Consider the following 22,281-nt stretch of genomic DNA (forward strand, 5'->3'; position numbering starts at 1 on the left):
CTATGAATCTTCAATATACCAATACATTATATAAGAAAAAGGAATAAAAAGCAATATTGAATCATGTTTGGTAGATGTAACTTGCAGTTAAAGTGACCTTGAATGTATGAAAGCATTCTATAATTTATCCGTGATATTCTTATGGAACTTGAAAAAAACGTTCGTGAGAGTGATAGATTCTCCTGTGCGTATCCTAAGATTTAGAGCTTTTAAATGATTTCCAATCTTTTAACCGTAATACAATCTTTGTATTTAGCAATTGCAACATTATCTTTTTTAACGGTGAAGCTCATTTTTGTGTAGATGTAATTTTACTTTTTGCGATCTGTGAACACATCTTCCAATAACTAGATGATGTAAAACAATCAGAAATATATGACACGATGAAAATCGTAACAGAATTGTGACAAAATAATTTCCTAGAACAAACAATTTAAATTTAGAAAAGTTTTATAATTAAAGAAAAAAATATTTAAACAAATAAGCAAAGTTTCCTTAAATTATGCCTTACATTGTTTATTAAAATTGCATAAAATGAATGCCCGATTTTTATCGCGCCTCGAATTTTTCAAGTCTAAATAATTTTTAAAAGACAAAATGAACGAACAAAGTTAATTCATCGACAATTTTACGACAGCATTGTATACATGTTCCATTGTACTATGTTCGATTCGCGAAAGTGGATCTTATAACATATATAAATTAAATCTACGAAGAAAAGCTTGAAGATAAGAAATTGAGTTGTATAAAAGGTACTGTCCTATGAGACATTCAAAATATTTTCTGAATAACTTTTTACTTTATGGCATAACATCAACGATATCTTGATAATGTAATTATAAAAATTAATTTGTATCACCAGAAATATTTGCCGTAATAACATATATGTAAATTGAATTTAAATACATTTCTGTTTAAATTATTGAAATTTCTGTGTAAATTTTTATCTCTCGAGGAAGTTTCGGTATAATGGAATTTCCACTAAATCGAGAAATGTATTATATTGTAAGTAGAAATGGATGTAAGTTTGCGTAATTTTCAGTAAGGTATCGTATAAGGTTGTACTAGACATAACGTTACGATAACTAAGATATGTACCTAAGGTTTAAGGATCATGCTCTCGGGCATCAAAAAAACCAAATGTAATTATTCATTGTGATGCATTATGATCTGTGTAATATATTGCAATAAAACTGTCTATGCTAATTACTTTGTATCTTTTGTCTATACTAATTACTATATGAACAACGAGGGTTTATAATCAAAATTATGAAATTAAGACAAAAAATATATGTATTTTAGAGAGGTATACAAGTAGTTTTAAACAAATTACAATATTCTTTTCTTGAGCCTTCAAACTTGAACAATAGCTTTGCCAATGTTCTTTCCTTGTAACATGCCAACAAATGCATCAAACATGTTATCAAAACCTTTTGTAATTGTTTCACGATAGCGAAGCTTCCCTTCGTGTATCCATTGAAGATTCTTTTTTGTGGCTTCTGAAAGACGATTATCCCAACGAGTCACTACAAAACCTTCCATCTTTAATTGATTAAACACAAACGACGGTTGAAGAATCGTCGATTTTGGTAGCGATGATGAATCTGCGTTGTACGAAGATATAGATCCACATACAGCTACGCGACCAAAGGGTTTCATTTGGTATATAACAATACTGGAAATGTCTCCTCCCACCTGTTATTATAACATAATCATAATAAATATGTTGTGACAAAATTTTGATATTATTTTATAATGCTAGAGAACTGTACATTATCAAAATAGCAGTCAATTCCTTTTGGCACAGCTTTCCTTAAAGCAACTTCAACATCTCCTTTTTTGTAATTAATAGCATGATCAAAACCAAGTTCTTCTACAAGCCATTTACACTTCTCATCTGAACCAGCAATACCAATGACAGTAAGTCCAAAAACATGTTTTCCTATTTGACCAACAAGGGAACCAACAGCTCCTGCTGCTCCACTTACAACAAGAACCTCGCCTTGTTTCGGCTTACAAATTTCTAGAAGACCAAAATATGCTGTGGCTCTGACATAGAAAATATGAAACTTTTGAATAAATTGTTTAGAATGGATAAATATATCATATTGGTCAAATTTATAAAAAATTATATAAAAACAGATCAGATTACAAAATACACACTTGATGTACTAATTATTACCCTGGCATTCCTAAAATTCCTAGATACAGTGATGGTGATAGATCTCCAATATCAGGCACCAGTGTTGGTTTTTGGCTTAAGAATTCATATTCAGATGAACGATGTGGATTTATAATGGTATGTGTTCTCCACCCCAAATAACCAACAATTCTTCTTCCTACTGGGAAATCTGGATTCTTTGATTCAATGATTTTAGCTACTTGTGCACCAATCATTGTTACACCCACTGGATATCTCTGAATATAAACTCGCATGTAAGGATCCACAGAGAGATATTCTGCTTCAACAAGGTACTCTGAAAACATAAATCATATGTTATTCAGCTTTTAGGACATTATATGTATATATATATTTATTCCACAACATTACAATTATTTCAATATTTAATTTTTTAACAATATTATTAAATACTAAATATGCACAGAATATATTTTTATTTCTTATTATCTTTTATTTTTTAATGTCAATATTTTTGCATACAATTAGTACTTATTAATAGTATGATAATCATAATGTTAAAGATATTAAATCATCTAATGCAAGATTTATTTTAAACTTGTTATGCAATAATATGACAAGGGATATTGTCTGTAGGCTGATAATGATATCATAACTGTCTCATTTGACCCTACGGAATCGCGATAGTTACGAAATACGTACAAACACGTTAAAAACATTCTCCCCGTAAGAATAAAGTATATTGAATAATGATGTCATTTAGAAGCTAAAACATCCATTATTGTATGATACTCTTCTCCATTTATAACATTTATAGATTACTAAGTTATTCAATATACAGTGTAGACGTTGGAAACATGTACAATGCATGTATCTTTTATATAAGTTGTGTAATTTCATCCCGTCAATTCAACGTTATTTTCTAAAACGTTTTTTCAAGTTTCACTATATAAAAAATTCTTATATAAAAAATGTTTATCTGTACCATTTTTAAAATTCATAGATAAATTTTTATTGTGTTCTTCTTTTTATTTTTGAATAATGTTTTATAATATTTTCCTTTTTCTATTATATCAACGAAATGTACATATATTAAAAATCATATCAATAATAAACGAATATTTCTAAATATAATCTTCAATTTTCTCTGTAAATTCAAAGTAATGAGTATATTTTGTATGTTTTTATTGAATGATGTTTTATATCTTTTAGATCATCAGAAAAATGTGTATTAAAAAATCATAACTGAGCACAATATTCTATAGTTTTCTATTTTAGGACAATATTTTAGGATAATGCATATGTCTACAATATTTTATAAATGCCGCGTAAGCATTAATCGTGACCTCCGTTGAGTCCAGTCACGAGTCGAGGGTTAAATAAATACATAATTACATCTTATATCATTTGACATTGAAGTTGTTGCACAATGTTAAAGGAAAAAAAATGTAATCATAAACAATGAATATAATGAATTTATGAGTATAATGAGTAAGAATATCAATATAACTAGTTTTTTATTTTAAAAAATACATAGTTATCAATGTCAAATGTTGATTAATGACAAATCGTGTGACATCTACTTTCATTTGTTTAATCGATACATATATAACACTATTATTAAAATCTTTACCTCCATTATGAAGAGAAGGTAATTCTTCTTCGATCAATTGCAAATCTGATGGCTCTGGATTCTTTTGAAAATGTTTTGCTACAATGAATCTTCTTGTTTTTACCATTTTTCATAAATATTCACAGGCAGTAGAATAATGACTTCGCAATAGTTTTAACTTGATAATTTGCACAATATTGTTTGGAATTATAGTCGTTAAAATAACCACTAGCACATAAACTACCTAACTCAATGAAATAAATGGTATATAGTCGACAGATCACTTTATGCGAACTGACTAACAGACTATTCTCATCGCAATGATTACTTTCTTCTGGAACTCCCCTCTATTTCTACCTGATAAGTAATTATACAACTTGATGAAATAACAGGATTTTTTAATTCATTTGATATTTCTGCAACAATACGTTTAACTTATTAAAGGTACTAAATCGAACTCTATTAATTTACCTAATTAATAAAGGTTTATACTAAGTTTAAAAATATCCAAATTATATCAGAAATTAATGTAAGATGTAACTGTACACAATTAATATTTTATTTTCATAACTTACATATGTATATATCTGTAAAGCATCAAATTTTAACTTAATACTTTGTATTATCTAACATCTAATACAATATAAATACATTCCATTATTATTATTATAATATATGTCAAATGCATAGTGCTCTATTGAATATTTCATTATAAATAAAATTTCAATATAAGTTATAATTGGTTTTAGAAACAAAATGAGCATAATATTTGTAAGATTTACATCAAAATTTAGCATGATAAGTATACACATATACATAGAAGTAATATAGAAAAATAGACATTTAAATGAACATAAATATTATTTTAATTTCAACATATGTCTTTTATTAAGTAAGTATTAATCTCTTTAAATGTCTTTAATTAAGTAAGTATTTTATTAAGTAGTATTAATTAAGTAAGTTTGTATGTTTAAAATTTTAATTATTATTGTAATATTTTGAAAATATTTATAGTAAAGCAATACAGGACTTTTTAATGTATTTTTAAGTTTGTCTGTTTGCTTATATCTGATAATTTCTGATATCATATCTAATACATTTCTATCTGATTATTACAGATATTAAAGTTAATACATAATATCTAATACATTTTTATCTGATTATTACAGATATTAAAGTTAATATTGCGATAATAGTAATAATAATTAATAATAATATAACATATTTTTCCTATTTTATTACCTAATTTATGCTATAAAGGAGTATTTCATATTGCATTTATATAATGATTATATTTTATTCTAATATTTTTGTATTTCATTAGCGTAATTTTATATAAATTATATTATTTCATAACACATATAATGTTGCTCTTTGTTATGTAATTAATTTATTTCACAGTATACATAGTTTAATATATCTATCTTAATACTACAGATTATTAGACAATGAAAATTTATACTACTCATTTAAAAAATTGAACTATTTGTTATATTTGTTATTATGTATCACTGTATGAAATTAAAGTTTGTAAAATATAATTATTATTGTAAATAATTATATATTGTATATATAATTATATATATATATATATATAATTATATATTGTACAAATTTTAAGGTATCAAAATTGTACTTAAATAAATATAAAATACTTTTTAAATAAACTTTACTTAATAATACAGAATATTATAGTTTTATATGATATGAAAATTAACTATATGAAAAATAATTTATGAAAATTTATTGTTTCAGTTATGGAATATAAAATACTTACACTTTTCTACTACTTTACATAATTTTTATTGTGCCTTGATGTAATCCCTACTATCTCAATTTTTTATAAAGATATCAATAAAATTATGAGAATTATTAAAATTTTCTACAAAATACAATTTACATTTTTAAATAAATATAATTGTACAATTTTAATATACATTTTCAAAATTACGTTAAATTTTTTATATATAAGAGGCGAAAGCAATAATTTTTTTTATTTAAGGAACATAAATTCGTACGATGAAAAAAGAGTTTTTGAACTTATATATTGCATAATTATGCCAATGTTATCTTCTTAAATGTTTTTATATTTAAATCATTATTTTATCTTAAATAATACTAAGTGCTAAGGAATAAGTACTATGAAACAAGTACTTATATTAATGAAATTTTTATGAAAATTTCATAATTAAAATATTTTATCTTACACATAATATCAAGTTATATCTTATATCTGTTCCACACGTCATGCATGGAAGTTAACTAATGAACTAATACAATGATGATATATTATTATTCAGTAATAGGATTAGATGCACTATTTTTAACATGTTGTATATTATTTAGAAACACTATTATGTCCTATTTTTTACATTATCTTATTTTTTACTCTTCATGTTATAAAAGTATAATGTTTGTTTAAAAAATAAAAGCCTAGATTTTGTTTGTATTGTTCCTGTAACATATATTTAATTGTTAAAGCTATAAAAGTTTTAATTAGAATAAATAAACTACATTTCTTTCCCTAATAAATATACAACATGTCAAATGTGATTATAGAAAGTTTCAATTAAAATTTGAGAAATCTGTTTTGAGCTTGATGGATGGTGTAGAAATTTTTATCTGTGGCTTTACAAGATCTACTGGTCTAGTATGTCTTTGTGCTTGTTGGTGAGTGGATCTCACTGCATTTTCTAATTTAGTTTTTAGTTCTGTAGATTGAGACATTAACATCTTAAATTCCTAAAATAAAACATTGAATACTTAGATACTAGTAATTTATGTTTATTTTGTATTTTGTATTTAAAGACGAATTTATTTAAACATGAACTAAGTACCTGGGGATATTTTGGTCCTATCTTATTAAGCCATTGAAAACTTTGTTGATGAAGACTTAATTGATATTTGGAAGCATGTTGTAGTTGATCTCCCTCTAATAAATAATTAATTAGGATTGGCACAAGTAAAGTCAACATCTGTATACCTAGTTAATTATAAAAATATGTTAAGATTATAACAAATTTAAAATAATTTAAAATTAGTCAAATAAACTGCATTTTATCATATAAAATACAGAGTAAATATATTACTCTCTTTTTACAAACCTTGTAAAAGGTCTCCTGAATAGCATGTAACATACTTTTTGTCATAACACTATTCTAATATTGATATACTATTGTAAATGTTATGTAATAAATAAAATACAAATAATACAGATTAATACGTACGATGTGAAAGATCAGCAAGTCCTATAAGAGCTTCAACTGTGCTAATACATTCCAAAGTGAAAGATAATTCTAAATCAGTTGTAATCTGTTTACTCTTGTCACTATATAGATATTCTACTAATCTTGGAGCTAATGCATGAATATAAGGAGTGCTTATTGCACGATCTGGATGTAAAAATATCGTTCTCAACGTTTGAACGCATTTTAATTTGACCTATAAAATTTCAAAGGGTAAATATCTCAAATTATAAACAATGTATAACATAATATTGAAACATTATTACCATTATGTTTTCTGACTGGAAAGCGTGTCTAAAATGATTTATACACGGAAATTGTAAATTCGGTGCACTCACAACTTCAGACGATGCATGAAGAACAAATACCGCAATACCTAACATCATCGCCACTTCGTCCATTTTCGTTTCATCATTTCCTATAAATATATTTTAAAAAATTTATTAGCTAAATATGTTTTAGTATCAAAACAAATTTTATGTGATTTTAACTTCAAATACCGGTTTTAGCCAGATCGATGATTTTGGCAAGAGCACTTTGTAAAAGACTTGTCCATTGTTCCTGACTTCTATGATCTTTTGCATATTTATTTGTGGTAAGACTTTTTATACAATGTAAAGCTGCATGAACTGGTGTATCTGATGTTGTTTTATTGCATTCACTGTCCGTACGCACTGCAGTTTCTCTGATCACTCCAGTTGATAAATACAGGAGTGTTGGTAAAATTGCTACAGCTCCTAATATTAAAAGAGTATGTGTTAAAAATAAATATTTACTTTGTTTAAAAGCATATATTTACCTTGAGGAGAACAAAGAGTAGGAAGAGATTCCATTATATTAAGAGCAGCAGCTATGAGTTTCCCACTTTCTTCAGATGGCATATATCCCCTTTGGGATAAAATCGCTGTTGTTCCATCAGGATTAGGATTTAGTGCTGGGATTTGTCGGACTAAAAGACACAAACATACTTCTAGAATAGCAAATACTAATGACTTTCCAGGATTAAGTTCACCACTTTCTTCTCCTTCCCCTAGTAAATCTACATGTTGAGTTTCATTGCTTTCTTCATGTGCTGGTGCTATTTCTGTTATAAAATAATATATATATTTGTATATTTAATTTCCCTGAATATGTAAGACAACATTTTTTTACCTTCCAATTTAGATTTTTTTCTCTCTGTCAAATCTTCCTGTGCTGCTTTCATTATTTGTTTCAAAACTTCCATTACTATCATTTGTATTACGAAACTTTCTCTTGTTAAAAGCATCCTGCAACAAAATATACAGTAAGATATCATAATATGTATATTTATATTTATATAAATAAGGGACTTGCCTGTGAAGAACATTACATAATTCAATCGGTAATGAACGGTCTGTACTTAAAACTTTACGAGCCCAAGTAGAATCTAATAAAGTGTACAATGCATTTAAACATGTTTCTGTATTTTGAGTTGACTCCGAAGCACGAGGGCTGCATAATGCTTCCATACATATACCTAAAATAATTAATAAATATAACTATCTAAAAAATAAGATATAATGTTTAATTTAATATTATCGAAGAATTTTTACCAAATAATAAATGGAAACGTTCAACATTTGTAGTATTATTAGTAGAGACATCACTGTTATTATTATTGTTATTATTATTATTATTAGTTGCGTTTGATGCTTCCACTTCATTTTTACTCTCTTCTAATCCAAATCCTTTTGCATTAAGCCAAAGTGTTGCAGCATGTAAAATTGGTGCCCATGATTCAGCATAATGAGGTCGAGCAGATTCCATTGTATCTGTTGTGTAAAAAGCTCCACCATCATGAGGTAGTTGGCTGGAAAATTCTAATAAAATATTGACTTATCGTTATAAGTACTATGTACAAATAATTTAAAATATTATATACAGCACGGAAACTATTTATACCTGGAGGTAAGGAAAGTAATGCGTGATCTCTCAAGGCAGCTAGCCAATATTGACTTAAACTTAATAACTCTGGTTGCACTAAGCTTAATAAACTTTCAGTTTGAAATTCAAATTTCCCAAAATCTTCACAATTGTCATCATCAATTTGATTCGAATTTTGATTGAATGTGTCTTTACTGTTTAATGCAGAACCATCTTTTACCATAGCAACTACATACACCTGATGAAGAAAGTAATAAGTATAAAGAGAGAAAGGATAGTATTACAATTTGTTTCTTACCTCTGCCCAAGCTTTCAAAATCGCTAATCTTTCAAGTGTTAACAAACTTTCGTTATAAAGTTGTGGTCGTGTATGTCCTTCCCTTAATTTTTCTAAAGAAGATACTAGTAGCTGATGTACTCTACGAAGATCATTGAGATCCCTAGCAACTCCGCTTCCAATCCAAGCACTACATGCCTCGCATGCTGCAGCTGTAACATGAGATGCTGTTTCTGCTGAAAATGCAGGTCTCAACGCAGCTCCAACCTGTGATAATTATTAAATAATAATGTGATATATTTATGAAATATACCTCAAAATTCTATATTTATAATTAATTACTTGTGCTTGGAACTGTTCAAGTAACAAATGTCCAGGAAATTCTGGTTCAGGAACTTTGGCAAATTTATCTATGATTTCTTGTAACGTTTTCAATCCTTCAAGCCGAAGAGGATCACAATCACTTGTCGCGGCCATAAATGCCATCCGTACTAAATCGGAAAGATGTAATACTAGAAAGTCGCCTGTAATTAGGAAATATTAGCAAAGTTATAAGTTGGTAGTTATATTTAAAAATATTACAATTTGAAGAATTAATACTTTTTCCCTTAGATGTTTGCATCTCTTTCGCTAAGATAAGATCAAAGTGCGCTTGTTTATTATTTACACAAGCAGCGACAATTTTTCTAACACACTGTGCTGCAAATACTCTAGTTGGCCACCTTGGTGTAATAGTTGGCCGTTGTTTTGTAGATTCGTCTGCATGAAATTCAGCTTGATCATCATCTCCTTCTGTATCTGCATTATCAGTATCCGTAGTACTATCTTCGACGTCAATAGTATTTCCTTCTTCATTATTACATGTTTCTATACATCATAAGCATGAATATCTTATTAATCTTATTCAATTTAGCAATGGTTATTTTTGTTGACATTACAGTATATTATAATACCTGAAGCTATTGTAAGAACATCTTTACATAAGGACAACCATTGAGATAGATGATCTGCTGCTAAAATTTGCAGCATACTCGTTAGCGTGTCATGAATGTCTTTAATTAATTTGCTATCAGTTTCTGTGTCTAACATACTAAACAAGACCCCCGGTAGACCAGTTTCTGTTATAACAAGACCTTCTACTATATTAGTATCTCGACTTTCGTTAGCTAATGTCATTGCATGTTCGCATACTTCTTTCGCTTCGCGTTGAGCCAATTGTCGAAGGCAAGAGATTGCAGCTTTACGTAGAAGCAAATGATTGCTTGATAAAGTTCGCTATAAATAAAATAAATTTCAATATAAAGAAATATTTTTATATCATTTATGACAAGTGAACTATAACATGGACAAATGAAATATAAATGTAGTGTAAACCTTACACATAGTGTAGGAACCAGAGAAGATAAGTTAACATGTCTTGGTGCAAATAAATGTAGTTGCTGAAGACATCCTGTAGCTTCTGCCTGTACAAGAGGGTCTTGATGATCTTGCATAATTGCACAAGCACATAAAAACGATGAACGTGCCATACAAATCGTTGATGTATTGCCTAAAGATACAAACAATCAATATACATTATGTGTATTTAAACTTTTGTAATTGAAGTATGGTAAAAGCTATGGACCTTGTAATTCTGGCCCTATTGTTGTGATAAGAGCTGATAATACTTTTCCTATACACTGATGTACATCAATATAAGAATGAGGAACGTTAAGAAGAAGAGTCAATGCTAAAGATAATGTAGGTTCAACATAGCCTCGAAACATTGGTCCACCAGAATCAGCTATAAGTGCAAGAGCATGCAATGCCCATACCTGAATAAAAGGATAAAATTACATTTTTTTAACTAGTGCCTAACTGAAACTAACTATACATAAAAGACTATGTAAGAGCAGCCTAAAGAGTACCTAACTAAAACTAGCTATACATATATCAATATAGACTTACTTGTACTACTGGAGATGAATTATCTTGAGCAAGTGCGAGTAAAATACTGACACTTGTATTCAGATGTTGACTAGATCCCATCCCACCCACGTATTTATGAAGACACCCTAACGCTAAAGAATGACCAGTTCTACTAGCAACATCGCGAGCAGATTTTAAGCGGTCAAAACTTGTTTGTGCTAATTCCGCCGTAAATTTGGGATCAGAAATAACTTGAGCCATTCTTCCAACAGCTTCTCCAGCTGCCCATCTTAGTATCGAATTACTACTTACCAAAGCACTCTATAATATAAACAATATCAATTAAGTTCTCTATAACGAATAAAATGAAAATATACTGTAATGTTATTATAAGACAATGTTTACAATAATGAGATTAGTCGCGGATTTCTTAACATCTTCTTGACCAAAGCCAGTTTTTGCTTCATTCAGTCCCTTTAATCCGCTTAGCACAGCCGTAAAAACGTTCATCTGTATTGCTTCTTGTCTACCAGATTTTGTATGTTTTATACATTCACTGAAATGATCTAACATTTGCAATCTATGCTTATTTGCTACACGTGGGAAGATCTGACCAAACAGAGATACAGAGAGATCAATGACTGCAACTCCCAAAGGCAAAGGTCCAGGAATTATATCGTCCTAAAACAGTAACAATGGAATTAAAATCATTACAAAAATCTATATTTTTAATAAAATCTAAAAAACATTACTTGTGGTACAGGTCTATAAAGACAACATGGATTGTGTTCCAAAGCTCCAGACCCTGCAGCGCTATTTGGTTGCAGCTGAAACAAATACAATATATATGTAGATTGAGTAAATTCCATTTTTATATTTTATTGTTTTTAATATCAATAGCATGAACAATACAAAGTAAAAAATAAAAACAAGTATAACACATTTATCTTAATAGAACCTATGAACATGAAATTAATTATAATTAACAGTTTTTAAAACAAAGTATAAATTGGGACTACCAATCTTAATATTTATCATTATTTTATAAATTAATTTACGATATTCATAAGAAATAAAAAAAAGTGTAAAAGGAAAATTGTGCAGATGAACAGCAGATAATGAAAGGCTTCATAGAACATTACTCACATGTTCCAAATCTGCCCTTCTGTTTGGTTCCATCTGGATATGAGTGGAAATATGAATGTTAATTTCAATTAATATTATATATGTTAAATTTCCTTATAGTTTGACCACTTAGTTGTTACATTAAATTTCTACATTAATAAAAGTTAATAATGGTATATGAAAGATATGTTAACAGCATCTACACATAGAGCACATGAAAAATGTATGTAGAACACTGTTATAAAGTAGTATTTTAAAACACATACTTGATCTTCAATTGTACGATGATCAGTTTCTTGTAACCATGTACCAAGGATTACAGAATCATTGGCATGACAAACTGCACGCAATAATGAAGTTGTAGTATTTCCAGGATTTTCAGTTAATGTAAACTCTGATACCAACATCCTTAAGAGATGTGTATAAGAACCTGTTTAATATTTGCAATTATTCGCTTCTTTAAGTAGTACCTCCACATAATTCTTATAATTACAAATATTTATCATTACCTTCAAAAGTTTGAGGTGGTAATAATAATAGTGTCTCATATAAACGCAAACGAACCATAGCAGCTGGAGCCTTTAATTGTTGACCATAATTTTTCAATACAGGTGATAAACTGAAATGTTATTTTGGATATAACGTTAAACTAAGAATATTTTAGAAGCAACGACTAGAAATATTTTAGAAATATATATAAATATAACATACTTCGTTAACATTGCCAATGCAGATTCAATTGGTGTTAGAAGCCGTCTCGTAATATCATCGTTTAAAAGTTCGGGGCAATGTAACAAGAAACTATGCATCGCAGATAATGCACCAGCTCGACCTTCTAAAGTCACTTGCCATGTAAAAGCGTCACCTCTAGCCTTTTCACTTTCGAGTTCTTTATTTGAACGAGGAAAAGAATTTCTCCATAATAACAACATTCTAGGTAATAACCCTTTTACCACCGCCGTTCCTAAATCCATGGTTTTTTATTAGATATAATATTTTAAGGATGCGAATACATTTACTATTTAATTGTTCTACAACACATTGATTTAAGTTTACTATACCAAGAGTCATTATAGCTCCAATTAGAAGCCATCCAGCATGTGTTCTGTTTAACGATAAACGACTGTTTTGACTTGCGCTTCTCAAAAGTTCTTCTGCAGTATTAAATATAATCTAAAATAAAATTATTTTTGTTTTACAAAATTCTACGCCATCATAAAATCACATGAAGGGACATAAATGTTATTTAAAAATAATTACTTTTCCTTTTGTATGTGGAACTCCAAGTGGCGATAAACGAACGCTACCGAGAACTGCAGCCAATGCACTACTATATCCAGCTATTGCTTCTGGTGAACTACGCATATTTTCTATTCCATCTACACAACGATCAATTAGAGGTGTTATCTGACTTGGTACTGCTACACAAATGCAACGTAAACACCACGAAGCTGCAAGTCTAGCTGCTTGACATGGATGAATCAAAACAGCCATAATGGTATCAATTAAATCTGGAAAAACATTCAAATTAATATAAATATCAAAAAAATTAGTAAGTATATATCGTATATATGTAGGATACATACTCAAAGATTGATCAGATAATAAATTACAAGCTGTTGTACCCAATCCTAAGATCAAATTTCCCATTTCTTGCAGTGCACAAACTAATAAATGTTGACTGAATAATGTTTCTTGGTTACAGTCCTTTGCGTTTTCTGGACTAAAATCTAAAAATTTAGGATAAAAAGATAAAAAATATATACGTATATTCTATTAAATTACTATAACAATAAAAACTAAAAAAAATTATTCTTACCAATAGAATTCATCTGTTTCAAAATAATATAGGCTATTTCTTTACATGCAGCAGCTTGAGCCCCTTCTCCTAATAATTTCCCTACAGTACCGTGTAATATAAAGTTAACACATTTTCTAGAATAGACAGCATCAACATGTGAGCTTGCTGCTTTTGGATTCGTTACAAGATCGAGTACATGTGCAACTAATGTACCAACATTGCGTTCGAGCCATGATCCTCCTAACATTTGAACAAATACAACATATGCCTGTAAAATATCAATGAATAATTAATTAGATTGTTTTATAAAATGAATATAAGATGTTATCTTTTGTATTTTTTCTTACATGCGTGACTCCAACTCGAACTTCTCTGTTAACACTAGAATTTCCTTTTATTATTTCTCCAGTACCCTTCAAAAAACCTACTCCACCTCTTAAAAATCCGGACATTAAAATATTCAAGACTTCATCAAGTGAAATTTGTTTACAATTTTTATTTTGTGTAACTAAAATAATAATAATAACTAATAGTTCTCGCATAATGCATAATGAATAATTGAACGCGCAGATTAAAAATACCTGAAGGACTTTTTCCTTTTGGAGCTGGAAGCTGAGTCATTGCCACCAATGTACCAAGTAATTTTGCAACAGCACATCGTACTTCATAGTTTGAACCTTCAAATGCTCGGAAACAAAGTGTAGCAACACTTTCTATTTCAGTAGTATATAAAAATGATGCATGATTTAACATTTCTAATAAACACTGAAAATATTGCATCAAATATATTTTAAGCAGTATATTTACAAAATATCAAATAAAGCATAATAAAATACCTTTGCAGCAGCACATCTTACAGCCATTACCCTATCTGTAAGATAATGTCTAGAAACTTTATATATTTCTTTATGAACATTTGTAATTGCAGATCCCATGCCAGCACAAACCTAATAATTCAAATATATGTAAGATTTTCAAAATAATTTAAATCTCTGTATGATATTAAATATTACCTTTTCTAGAGTATGCATAATTTCTATTCGAGTTTGTGACTCTGCAGAACGTAAAGACTTTATTAATATTTGTACAGTTTCTTCATATGACCTGCCCATCATTCTTCCTAATTTTTCATACATGCATCCCACACAACATATAGCAGCTCTATAAACATTAACAAATTTTAGAACTTACAGAATGTGTACAATTTATTACTAACTAAATATACAAGAATTTTACTTACAATTTTGTTGGGAGAAAGCTTGGAGAATCATCTTTATTTCTAAGAATATCATTACACTTATTAACAGTATCAAAAAGCAAAAATGTATCACCAACACTAAATAAAGTTGCAAGACATCTTGCAATAAGTCTTCGTGTAGGAGGCCCAGGAGCTCCTTGCATGTGTTTGGTTAATTGTTCTACTAGCTTTTGCTGACATCCCTTAATATCACTCTGAAAGTTATATATTATTATAAAAGTTCACAACAACAAATGTATTATATATACATATTGCCTGACAAAAATACGTTGTAACAAGGAAATATATCATTTAAATCAATAATACCTTTTGTGCAGCTATTAAAACTTTATCCAAGAAACGTAACCATTCAAATATAAAAACTGGCCTCTTAGCTTCTGGGATTTGATTAAGAGCATCCTCATTGAGAGTCAAACTATGACTCAACTCCATCATCATTTCAATAAATTAGTTTCTAATGTTACCCACTTTCTTCCTGCAATTAATCATATATTATTAACAAACTTTTAATGCTATTATTTGTAATTAGAGAACTAAATATGCATTTTAAAAAATCATAACAATCTGATATCTCTCTTTCATAAAATGTACATATGTATTTTTATCACGTATTAGAAACAAACAGATTATTTATCAGTACATAAATATTAATACTAAAATTTGATAAAAATATATAATTAAATACCAGAAATACTGCCGATATCACCAGTATACAGGAAATAACATAATTTTCTATTTCTTTTTATATAATATATTTGTAATCACTCCATTTCATCAACGTAAAACTGTTGGTATTCGTATTTATTTACGTTCCACATTAAAAAATAAAACGATGCAAAATAAATCACTTTATAAACACCATGTCAGTCAGTATTTAACACCTTTCAACAATTTATATAAATGGATACAGCAAGATACAATTTTTCCACGTAATTGACAAATCTTAACTTGATTTAGGTTAGGGTAGATCGTAATCATCTGGAAGAGAAACATTGACAACGAATTATTAAGACTGCTTACTTGACGTATTTTTATTATGTTCGTATATCATCCATGTTAGATTGATTATTGATTATATTGATTATAAAATTGATGATTGATTATAAAATTAATTAAATAACAAATCATGTTAAATTGAAAAATGGTAATTATGAAATATATTATCAAAAAATTTTTTACTATAACAAATATAAAATGTTAATAATTTTTTTCTATGTATGGAAGCCAATATATAGATATATCTTATATATTATTTAATTATTATTTATAACATACTCAATCTATATGTACAACTAATATTGAATTTATAAACAAATTAATTTATTACTTTATGTCACATGCAGTTTATCATACTGTTTATAGTATACGTCTATATTCAAATGTAGTATGTATTTTTAATAATAAAAATAATTTTTTCTTATATGATTCCTAGTAGTACAAAATTTAATTTGCTGAAAATTATTTTTAAGGATATTGACGTAAATAAATTCGCACTTGTGAAAGGTGCTTTTTATTACAAATCATTATATCAGATGTATACATATTTTTGTGTTGCATACATATCTATAACGTATACATACTGATTAAAAATTTTCTGAATGCAATTTTGTATTTACTGTATGACGTTTAAAAATCAATTGGAACACGTATATGCGCTATAAATTCACGTTTGTAAGTCATGGGGGGAGGGGATGTACGCTTTTCACGAAAGAACTCAAACAATATTATCAACATTCAGTCATAATAACTTCAACATAATGGATCTCATGGATAATTATAACATTAATATCCTTCAGTAAAGAAATGTACGATCTATATACTATGTATGTATGTTTTGAATTAATGCTTTGTCACAGTAATTTCGCAGTTAATGATACGTCCACTGATAATGGCAAACATTAATGATCGTATCACTACTACCTTTTTTTTTCTTTAGTATCCTAGCGCTGATAAATTATTCGAAAAAAATTGCATCACTCCTTCTGTCTTTAATTTATGCAGAAAAATGTATAAGCACATTTTTTGAACATTTCATCAGTCAAACTACTTTATTTAAAAAAGAAAAGGATCCTTTATTTCTCTACCACGGTAAGCCCATATCACCAAAACATTTCATTTTGGATATTCGTAAGATTTTTTATACATAGAGCTTTTTAGGAATATGTATAGAAGTAAACAAAGTATTCATCTTTTCTTTGGAAACGCTTGTTAAAATTAATTTCATAACAGGAAAGTCAATTCTGCGAAACAAAGCTGTTAGTCACACATCTACGTAGATACATGATAATTGAGGATTAATATATGTAATATACGTATGTATGTAAGCTACTTTATAAATATGAATCGTGATGAAGTTACATTTTTTTCATTAGTCTCCATAATGCATAATGCACTATTCGCAAATACTCAGATTTATAAACGGTTATTATATAAACGACGGAAGTACTTGCAATCGTAGAAGGTAGCGTTCTCTTCTGCTACTTTTTATTAATTATAACTTTTTGCATATTTTTCCGGATACTAAGAGGTTCTAAAAAAAAAAGAGTAAAGATTGTCTCTCCTCTAGATTTTTATTTGAATGTCCCAAGATCGTTAAACCACAGATGCGTAATTATCATAGTTGCATGTATCAGTAAGTAATATATCAACGGATTTCACGTCACCAGTACATTACTTTTTTGCGTTCATCTAGTGTCTCGACACTCGAGCAAACATAATAATTAAACTGTGAGTGTTTATGCATTTATGGGAAATTTGAAACGCATATGATGTAAAGCTGTATAAATTATTTTTAAAAAGTACTCTAAGAAGAAAAGTATAATAAGAACAAATCTTGATTAAAAGTTTATTCCTTTAATTACTGTAAAACTATCAAATTGCAATAAACATTCGCAGACTAATAATAGCTATTACCCCTTGTTATGATGCGACAATATGTGGATAACTAGAAAGAGTTAGATTCGGTAAAGACGAGCGTCACCTCCGCGACAATTTGCCGTTTGAGGATAGCATAAATTCATGCGAATCAGTTTACGCGGGATGCAAATCTTAGGCGGGAAATTAATGCAAAACGCTCTTATAGACTTCAACAAAAATTAAATACGCAAACGCGGCAGTAATTTGCTGCGGTAACTGTGACGCTACTCGTCTGCTCCGAATCTTGGAAATTACGAAAATCAATTACATTATTTATTACGAAACTGAATGAAATGGAGCAGAAAACTCTCACTCCTAAATGCATACAATATCACTAATCATGTTATACGAACCTAGAAATTATTACATCATATCCTATTTCCATGATACATATTTTAATAGTTTTTGCCAGCTTTATCGATCGCGATTTGTGCAACGATTTAAATAACTTTCCCGCTACTACTTGTCCCTTTTATCATATAGTGTGTGTCATTTAACTGGAAGTGTAATACCTGGAAATGCCTAAATAAACATCTTAATATCTCGAAAACTATAGGCGATACGGAAAAATGTTTGAAGCGAACGTTATATAATATCAAGGGAGGCATTTCATATCGATATTTATTTTGCAATGATCTTAAAAAGATCTATGAAGATCTTTATTTTTAAATGGCAACTATATTTTTTATTTCATATTCTTGCAGCCGATATCGAAACGTTTTCAGAACACTACCTACTTGCATCTTTCGTATAAATTACTATCGAGACATTAAATTTCAAATATGATGCGTCATCAGGGTCTTAACGTTATCCATTGTAAACAACGGGGTGGTTACTCGGTCGGGCTTTGTACATTATAGTGGCTCTAGAAAATAAGTGTATGTCAAATTCTATCCTTAAAGCAATTAGTCGCTTTTCCTCCTATGCGTCTACCATTAAAAGGTATACAATTTTGTATCCTTCTTAAGAATTAGTATCTCGATAGTAGTTTATGAGAAAGTTACAAATAAATAGCGTTTTGAAAACGCTTCGATATCTGCTACAAGAATATGTAATAAAAGAATATAGTTGCCGTTTAAAAACATAAACGTGACATGTACAGAGATTTTCAAGGTCGTCGCACAGTAAGATAAATAGCGATATGACATGTCTTTTTTACCATCGTGCAGCATTTGTTTCAAACATTTCTTCGTATCGCATAGTTTTCGAAATATTTACATATTTACACATGTTTACAAATAAATGGAACACACTGTGTATTGCTGTTACAGGCATGGCTTAATTTACAAATTATTTTTTAAAACACGTTAACCCGGCATACATACAATGTCACTGTATAAACATTGAAATGAAAGTAGCATTCGTGTTGCTCGTGGTCTACAAAAGTTATCGGGAAACTCCAAGAAAATAAAAGGAAATGATGACACTGATTATTATGGTTCACGGCAATAACTAGCAACATTGTCAAGAGACTCGTTAGCTTTATGATCGAGAGTGCAGTGATAAACTATCTTTGCTGTTAAAGACGGTAAAACATGTGTTAGTATAATCATCGATGGCAATAAGTAGCCAGAATACTTTAGATTTCGTTAATTGAATTAAAGTGGGGCATAATTGCGAATAAATTGTAATAAAATAAGTGGTGTACTATTATTATACAATACTATTTAATATTGATATTTTCCAGCAAGTTATGCTTTGTCTAACAGGTAAGTGGAATATTTCACCAAATATTATAGATTCACATTCGTCATTAAATATTTATGAACTTTTTCCATCATAATGTCAGATTCTAATCCTCATATCAGCAAAACCTGATTTCGTTGAATAGTTATTCTTGATGGTACTACAGAAATACCTCAAATCGATTTTAAGAGAAATTAACATTGAAATCTAAAGCTAGACGTTTTCTATACGACATAAAATTTTAAAGCGATTCTTACAGAACACGATACATATTATTATTATATCCTTTACAGGTTCATCATCAGACATCTTGAAAAAAGTTTGACGTATGCAGTGGTAAAAAGTAATATACGTCATCGAATGGTATGCCGAAAACACATACATATGTTTATCGTAGATCTGTTGTAATTACGTATCAACAGAAGCGAACTGCACGTAAGATTATCATTATATCATTAAGGGTATCCTCAGGCTATCAATACATGTTGCCAGCATTTCAAGGTTCTCAACTAAAAGGATCAATATGTACTGTCAATATAATATTGTCAATATTTATTGACAAACTGCATTTCCGTTAAGAATCTTGAAATATTGGCAATATTATTGATTGTCTTTAAAAAGAGTCCTTAGGGTTCCTTTTCATATATACATATCATAAAAACTTTTCGGTTGTCGTGAAACGATCGCGTATTGCTTTCTATCGAATTTCATTGTTGAAATTAATGAATTTAAAAGTTCATTATTAATTTAGACAGATTATACTTTATGTATTTAATAATTAGAAAGAGAAAAGATTTGAGACCAGTTACCAGTATTAATGATGAACTGTCCAATTTGTCAAGTCATGTTAACGTAGACACTACATACATATGGGTGGAACATTATGAGTCAAAAAATTAATATAGATTTCCAGTAAGTCACAGTTCGGTTTGTATTCACAAGTGAAGCTGTCTACATTGTCAGACAATTGTCCACAGAAACATGATGCAGCCAATCAGTGTCTGTCTTTTTGCGGATTTTTTACGATGATTGTCTACGATACGTGTTTGCGGGCAATTGTCTATCAGTGTAGAATTAGCTTAAGCAAATACAATCAAAATCAAATAGAACCAGTAAAATTTAAGTAAGACCGGCGAGTTCTCGATAAATTTATCACTTCTGCAGCAGGTAATATTGTCACTTGTAATGTACTTTCGTTTTGAGGTTCAAGGTTAACAGAGGATCACCTTGATATAAGTAAATTCATTCTCTTATCGATTCACTAATAAGAATGTGCAGTTTCATCCCAGAAAATTTAAGGTTCTCTAGAATTTGAAAGAAACAAGTAGAAATAATTTATTCAATGTTTCAAAGAATTTGAAAGAATAGATAAAAACGCATTCATTAAAGACAATCTTTTTGAATGCAATTCATTTTATATAGAAAACTTTCTATTTTCAATTTAATAAGCAATAAGATATTTTAAACAGCTTATTGACTTGCCCTATATGTATACATCTAAATAAAAAAATATAATATATAAATAAATAAAAATATATCTAAATAAAAGTTAGAATATTATGTCACTATATCTAATTGGGTATCGTGATTAAATCTAATTCTTTGATTTTGATACTGTTAATTTGGTTAGAATGAATTTTAGTGATTTTTAACCTTGAATGATTATTTATGCGTCTTCTCAAATTATTTAATCCACCGGCTTGTCAATAATTTTGAATACCTTTCCTTCTGAATTACTGATAGGTTCAATGAACCAATTAAAGAATGACATTGAAAGTATACTTTTAAGAAGGATCTACATTCTGGGATACTGAACGTGGATATATGGATACATGTAAAAATATTTTAATTTTTTTAAGAGAATTTATTAAAGATTACCTATGTAATCTTTAGACGTTTATACGTCTGAAACAAATTAATTCAAAAGAATGTATAAAGATATAAAGGAGTCGAAAAAGTTAGTCCAACAATAAGAACTGGAATCTCAATATTATTTTTCAAGAGAATTTAGAGGATTTTTCAAGAGATTCAACTGTGAATAATGGTTCTTTTGACAAGTTTTATCTTCCCAATGAATGGAACATGATAGAGACCAAAAAGATTCGGCTTTGAATTTCTAGGTCAAGGTGTTTAATTTTGCAGTTCCTTTTTTACTATCTAATCTCCATAAAACCAGAGATGTAGAATGTTATTGCAATGGTACGACATATAGTTTTGATACACTCTGTATTTCTAGTTTTACTAAAAATGCATTTCTTAGTATTTAAAATATTTTGTTTGTCTACATTAATGATAATAATATTTGATATTGTAAAATATCTATTTTAATAAATGTATAATTGTGTTTATTTAAATATTCTTATTTAAAATATTTATTTTGATATTATAAAACTAAATGTTTTACTAAT

At 28.7% G+C, this 22,281-nt stretch overlaps 2 protein-coding genes across 7 annotated transcripts in view; both read right to left on the minus strand.

The window, feature by feature from the left end:
• Positions 1-1,275: 1,275 nt before the first annotated feature.
• Positions 1,276-4,129, minus strand: LOC117232106 (prostaglandin reductase 1-like). 2 transcript variants are annotated; one of them, XM_033491268.1, is made up of 4 exons: positions 3,774-4,129; positions 2,183-2,477; positions 1,773-2,049; positions 1,276-1,695 (listed from the first exon to the last, which is right to left on the minus strand). In XM_033491268.1, the coding sequence occupies exons 1-4, from the start codon at positions 3,877-3,879 to the stop codon at positions 1,354-1,356; spliced, it is 1,020 nt and encodes a 339-aa protein (XP_033347159.1). In that variant the 5' UTR covers positions 3,880-4,129; the 3' UTR covers positions 1,276-1,353. The 2 variants fall into 2 exon arrangements, with proteins under 2 accessions (XP_033347159.1, XP_033347160.1); XM_033491269.1 differs by lacking the exon at positions 3,774-4,129 and adding an exon at positions 2,843-2,898.
• Positions 4,130-5,906: 1,777 nt separating this feature from the next.
• LOC117232313 (HEAT repeat-containing protein 5B) overlaps positions 5,907-22,281 on the minus strand; it is a 34,806-nt gene continuing 18,431 nt past the window's right edge. Inside the window, exons 1-35 of one of the 5 annotated variants that reach the window (XM_033491641.1) lie at positions 15,957-16,248; positions 15,578-15,746; positions 15,254-15,465; positions 15,027-15,174; positions 14,850-14,960; positions 14,595-14,778; positions 14,361-14,521; positions 14,032-14,281; positions 13,799-13,942; positions 13,473-13,723; positions 13,274-13,385; positions 12,924-13,176; positions 12,722-12,831; positions 12,479-12,642; positions 12,234-12,266; positions 11,840-11,914; positions 11,493-11,768; positions 11,127-11,408; positions 10,804-10,993; positions 10,559-10,728; positions 10,133-10,454; positions 9,780-10,046; positions 9,522-9,703; positions 9,201-9,446; positions 8,921-9,140; positions 8,572-8,838; positions 8,333-8,495; positions 8,150-8,265; positions 7,797-8,081; positions 7,498-7,734; positions 7,264-7,415; positions 6,980-7,193; positions 6,857-6,871; positions 6,590-6,735; positions 6,318-6,494 (exon numbers count right to left, since the gene is read on the minus strand). In XM_033491641.1, the coding sequence (XP_033347532.1) occupies positions 6,318-6,494; positions 6,590-6,735; positions 6,857-6,871; positions 6,980-7,193; positions 7,264-7,415; positions 7,498-7,734; positions 7,797-8,081; positions 8,150-8,265; positions 8,333-8,495; positions 8,572-8,838; positions 8,921-9,140; positions 9,201-9,446; positions 9,522-9,703; positions 9,780-10,046; positions 10,133-10,454; positions 10,559-10,728; positions 10,804-10,993; positions 11,127-11,408; positions 11,493-11,768; positions 11,840-11,914; positions 12,234-12,266; positions 12,479-12,642; positions 12,722-12,831; positions 12,924-13,176; positions 13,274-13,385; positions 13,473-13,723; positions 13,799-13,942; positions 14,032-14,281; positions 14,361-14,521; positions 14,595-14,778; positions 14,850-14,960; positions 15,027-15,174; positions 15,254-15,465; positions 15,578-15,709 (6,267 nt within the window). In that variant the 5' untranslated portion in view covers positions 15,710-15,746; positions 15,957-16,248. Of the gene's footprint in view, positions 6,495-6,589; positions 6,736-6,856; positions 6,872-6,979; positions 7,194-7,263; positions 7,416-7,497; positions 7,735-7,796; positions 8,082-8,149; positions 8,266-8,332; positions 8,496-8,571; positions 8,839-8,920; positions 9,141-9,200; positions 9,447-9,521; positions 9,704-9,779; positions 10,047-10,132; positions 10,455-10,558; positions 10,729-10,803; positions 10,994-11,126; positions 11,409-11,492; positions 11,769-11,839; positions 11,915-12,233; positions 12,267-12,478; positions 12,643-12,721; positions 12,832-12,923; positions 13,177-13,273; positions 13,386-13,472; positions 13,724-13,798; positions 13,943-14,031; positions 14,282-14,360; positions 14,522-14,594; positions 14,779-14,849; positions 14,961-15,026; positions 15,175-15,253; positions 15,466-15,577; positions 15,747-15,956; positions 16,249-22,281 lie in introns of those variants that run through there. The other 4 variants (XM_033491644.1, XM_033491643.1, XM_033491640.1 and 1 more) reach the window with 4 other exon arrangements.

This window comes from Bombus vosnesenskii, unplaced genomic scaffold (assembly GCF_011952255.1).
Source record: "Bombus vosnesenskii isolate JDL3184/JDL3185 unplaced genomic scaffold, Bvos_JDL3184-5_v1.1 scf7180000013285, whole genome shotgun sequence".
NCBI classification, from domain to species: domain Eukaryota; kingdom Metazoa; phylum Arthropoda; class Insecta; order Hymenoptera; family Apidae; genus Bombus; species Bombus vosnesenskii.